The following is a 4,390-nucleotide window of genomic DNA, read 5'->3' as shown; positions in this document are numbered from 1 at the left end:
AAAAGCCTTTCGACCTGCGGGCATGATGTCCCTGTCTGTGTCTCACTCGCTCTCCTTATCAATGAGCTCTCTGGAAGCCGCCCAAAAGCATGACACAAACCCAGTAAAACCCAGAAACAAAGGAGAAAAGCAGGTAAGCTCCATGTACTTGGAGACTACGTTGAACTCCAGCTCACTCCACCGCTGCATAGAATAAATAAGCAGATGCTTCATCTTCGTATAATCTTCATCAGCCTCAATATACAGTTGAAAACTTGAGAGAGCTTACCACCACCACCAGTCTCACATAAGAAAAAGAGAAGAGTGGTTTCTATCGGTGTCCTTCCCTTAAACTGATTTCGAAATTCTTATATTTCTATAAAGCTTAAGCTCCATCTTCGTCTCCTCCGATTGCACACTGGTTTTCCTGCTCATCCTGCTTATCTCCTCCTTGCATCTATTGCTTATATATTCAACACAGCTACCAGCTCCCCTACATCTCGCTTCTCGTAGCTACCTCGTCTCTTTATTTCAATCACTTCACTAGATCTTACGCCCCCCTTCCACCGCCTCATCTTCTGCTGCTCAAATATGCCTTCTCACCCTTATTGCTGTCCATCTTCGTCCCCCAATCGCTGCAGCTGGTTGTTGTGCCTCCCCTCCACCTACCTCGCGTGTCAGATTCTTCTCTCTCTCATTTGTTAGATGGTGTAGCTGCAGCCTTAGATTAGTCTTCGAGACTGACCAATCCCACTACCTCAAACAACGGGCTGCAGCTACAAGGCTACTAGTTCCATTGCTTCTTTATAGGAGGAGTCCGGTGGGGCTGTTTTCCATTCCTCGCTCCGCTTTGCAGAGCAGTCAGCCACTCTTCTGGGCACCGAAGACTTCATCTTGCAAAGCTTCATTTGTCGTTTCAACAATATGCGGACAAGAAGTGCAACGTCCTCAGCCACAGCTTCCGTGCATTCCTGCTCCGTAGTTCTTCGATCTCAAAAGAAAAACTTACCTTCAGCGAATTCCATTTCCAAGAGACCTTTGAAGAGGTGCCGATCGGAATCAGCCCCTCAGCCGGAGCTATGTTCCACTTATGGATTCGACAAACTGTCTGATGACCTTGTTGTGTCCATACTGGTCTCACTATCTTCCACCGCATCGTCGCCGGGGGACGTCGTCAACTTGATGCTAACGTTAGCTCCATTGCTGTTTCTACGATAAATGCTTCAGCAATGCTTGCGTTAATACTTTTGTGGATTCACACAGGCTCTCGTATGATCAGGCGGCCATTTGCATGTTTTTTAATGAAAGGAAGACTTATCTTGCTATTTTTGCTGCTCAGGGCCTTTGTAACCCATTCTGTGGTCGATTGGTCAGATGCAAGAGACTTTACGCTATGGGAATGCTCGGTTTGGTGCTCCGAAATGCTAGTGTTGCCACATTAGCGGTAAAAGCATCACGCTGGTCGGATGGTGCACATCGGTTTTTGAAACGTTGTTCAGAGTCTGGAAACGTGGAGGCTTGTTTCATCCTTGGAATGGTAAGCGTTTCTCCTCCCAGTCGATTTCTTGCTGAGTCTACATTGAAGAGTGAGTCCCGGTAGAGATTGAGTGGTCCTGCCCCCTGCTTATTGGCGATTTGGTCTCATTCCAGGTATAGGATAGATCTGTATTCAACGGAAACTTGTTGCCTGTGATTGCACGTCTGATCTTGCCGTCCCATATGATCTGCCACTGTAGATCCGCTTCTTCTGTCTGTGTGACCGGCATGGAGGCGTGTCTTTGATGGCCAAGGCAGCCATGTCATCGCACGCAAGTGCTCTCCAGTCGTTGGCCATCATACAGTTCAATGGGAGTGGAGGATCACGGAAGGACAAGAACCTGAGGGCGGGTGCCACGCTATGCGCCAGAGCTGCCATCATGGGTCATGTTGATGCCATGAGAGAGCTAGGACACTGTTTGCAGGACGGATATGGTGTGGCTAAAAACGTTCTGGAGGGTCGACGGCTGCTGCTAGAAGCAAACGCCAGAGAAGCAGCAGCTGCCGTGACCTTCTGTCCATCAGGTTTCTTGCGGAACGCTTCTCAATCGCACATGAAAAAAGAGGCTCATGCTTGCCTGCAGAACTTCCAGCGAAAGGACGAGCGTTTCCACAGACTTGTCGTCCCAAGAGGTCTGCCTACAGCCGCAGCGGATGCAGTTGTTCATCATCACCCACTCTGTAGAATCATTCAGAGAGACTGCTGCTCTTTGCTCAGCGACTTCGGCTGCAACGTCCCTCCTGCAGCAATCCACGTGGCGAACAAGTTTTTGGTCGAGTGGTTCGCTTTGCATCCTCCTCCGGACGGCCTGAGGCTCTGTTCGCATGCTAATTGCGGGAGGCCTGAAACAAGAAGGCATGAGTTTCGGAGGTGTTCAGCCTGTGGGACGGTGAATTACTGCTCAAGAGCATGTCAAGCTCTAGATTGGAAGCTCCGCCATAAGTACGAGTGCCAGCCTATTGGGGAATGGGAAGATCGGGAGGAGAGCGATGCAGACGATGCAGATGAAGATGAAGATAATGAGAGAACCGAAGGCATGGAAGAGGCTACAGACGAATCTTGAATTTCATGCTGCCAGCTTGTACGCAAGTACAAAGGCAAACTCTCTGGGCAAACACACTCGTGGCTTGCCCGCTGCTCGCGTTGCCAATGCAGGTTCTATAACGTAATAACAACCGCCCGACTAACTGATGACTGTATGTATGGTCTCCTCTAGCTACACTGATTTCTGTATGGCGTTCTTAATCACGACATGATCTGTCTGATTAGACAAACCTGCTCCATTCTTCAAGAAGACTTGGTTCGCCTGATCTCGTAGTTTCCGCTTGAGGAGTTGCGAGACGAGGTGAATTAGAAGTCAATGCTTGCTCGAGTGTTCTCAGATCCGTTTGTTGCGACGCGATACACAGGAACATTTTTTTTTTTCTTCCGAGTGGCTGCTTTCTTTCGTAGATAAACAATGCAATTTGCAACATCTTGGTTGTGTTCCTGGTCCGTCATCTCGCCAGATCAGAATGCATAAGATGCGACATCTCATCAGCTTCTGTAGCATGTGCCATGCTAAGCACGAACTCTTTTCAGTAATGGGCTGCAGCTAGAATCTTCAAGACATTCTGTCCTAAGAAAGCTTATCGTACAAGCAATGTTGCCATTGTAATTGCCTCATAAGACCGATGTTACGCCTTAAATAACTCTCCAGGTCACGAAGTCTACAGGAGTGCGATAATGGCATGCTTTCCAGCAACTTGGAACGTCATGTTGGGAAACCCCTCTTCATAAGATGCTTTCAGCTGCAGGAAATGTACTTGGGCCAAAGAAGACAAGACAAATAAGGGAGTCTGGTTCTGGTTTCTGAAACGAAGTAACGGAAGAGTAAACAATTCTATTCTATTTCTATCTTCTCTACACTATCGCAGCTTTAAACAAACAGAGAAATGCTATGGTTAAACACAATCTCAATTTGAAATATACGATTTAGATTCTTCATTGGTGTTGCTGTCCTCATGACTAGAGTAAAGGAAAAATGGACACTCTTTTCATGCGTACCATTGACTCTTCTCGACAATATCCTCAATCGAAAATGAAATTAGACATAAAATAATGTTTCATTACATGAAGAATCCAAAATCACTTTCCGAATTCTCATACAAATCCATAAACATATTCACAATGCAAGAAAATGAAGATTTAAATTGACACATCTGTACAAAATATTATTTCGATTCGATAAGTCCTACATCTTAAGTTGGCAGCGCATGATGGCCAACAGCTTACGTAATCTACAACGTAAGTGCTAAACTGTGCTAAACTTTCCAGCATCATTTATGGCTCATCTTACAATCCCAAAATGTCAAAGTATTTATTATGTTATGAACAAATGGAACTTTTTAATCTTATAAGATCACTTGCCCTATACATAGATAACCTTTTCATGAAATGACATGTAAACGATGTTGCTCATGAGAGTTACGCACGTAAAATATGCCACAAAATAGTGGTGTTCACTAAACATAGGTAACCTAGGACATGTTACACCAAATGTACATATATAGGGTGTTTCCCGGGAAGACCCCTACATGCTTGCCCAATTGGCCATTAATGTGTGAATGGTGTTAGCCCAAATATTGACCAAAGTGTGCGAGGGATGGACCTATGATCCATCTAACGCCTCTGTGCAATTGGCCCTGTAAATCTACCAAGCAGTGATGCTAGCCAGTATCTCCAAATCAATATCCCCATCAGCATGTACTGGTTTCTAGTGGGAGATATGCACATTCTCTAGAGAGCAAGGCTCCACTAAGTGACATCGAATTGATACGGCCCAAGAAGCATCGTGCCACTCATAGAAGATTTGAGGCCCTGACAAGGAGAGCC

At 45.9% G+C, this 4,390-nt stretch overlaps 1 protein-coding gene across 1 annotated transcript; it reads left to right on the top strand.

The window, feature by feature from the left end:
• The first annotated feature begins 253 nt into the window (after positions 1 to 253).
• Positions 254 to 3,381, top strand: LOC147884190 (F-box protein At1g67340-like). Its single transcript, XM_087398669.1, has 3 exons — positions 254 to 1,169; positions 1,354 to 1,516; positions 1,716 to 3,381. The coding sequence occupies exons 1-3, from the start codon at positions 904 to 906 to the stop codon at positions 2,577 to 2,579; spliced, it is 1,293 nt and encodes a 430-aa protein (XP_087254795.1). The 5' UTR covers positions 254 to 903; the 3' UTR covers positions 2,580 to 3,381.
• Positions 3,382 to 4,390: the final 1,009 nt, after the last annotated feature.

Source organism: Dipteris shenzhenensis, chromosome 27, assembly GCF_047967505.1.
Source record: "Dipteris shenzhenensis isolate YYH24624 ecotype China chromosome 27, Dip_SZ_1.0, whole genome shotgun sequence".
NCBI classification, from domain to species: Eukaryota; Viridiplantae; Streptophyta; class Polypodiopsida; order Gleicheniales; family Dipteridaceae; genus Dipteris; species Dipteris shenzhenensis.
This window is presented reverse-complemented; position numbering and strand designations above follow the sequence as displayed.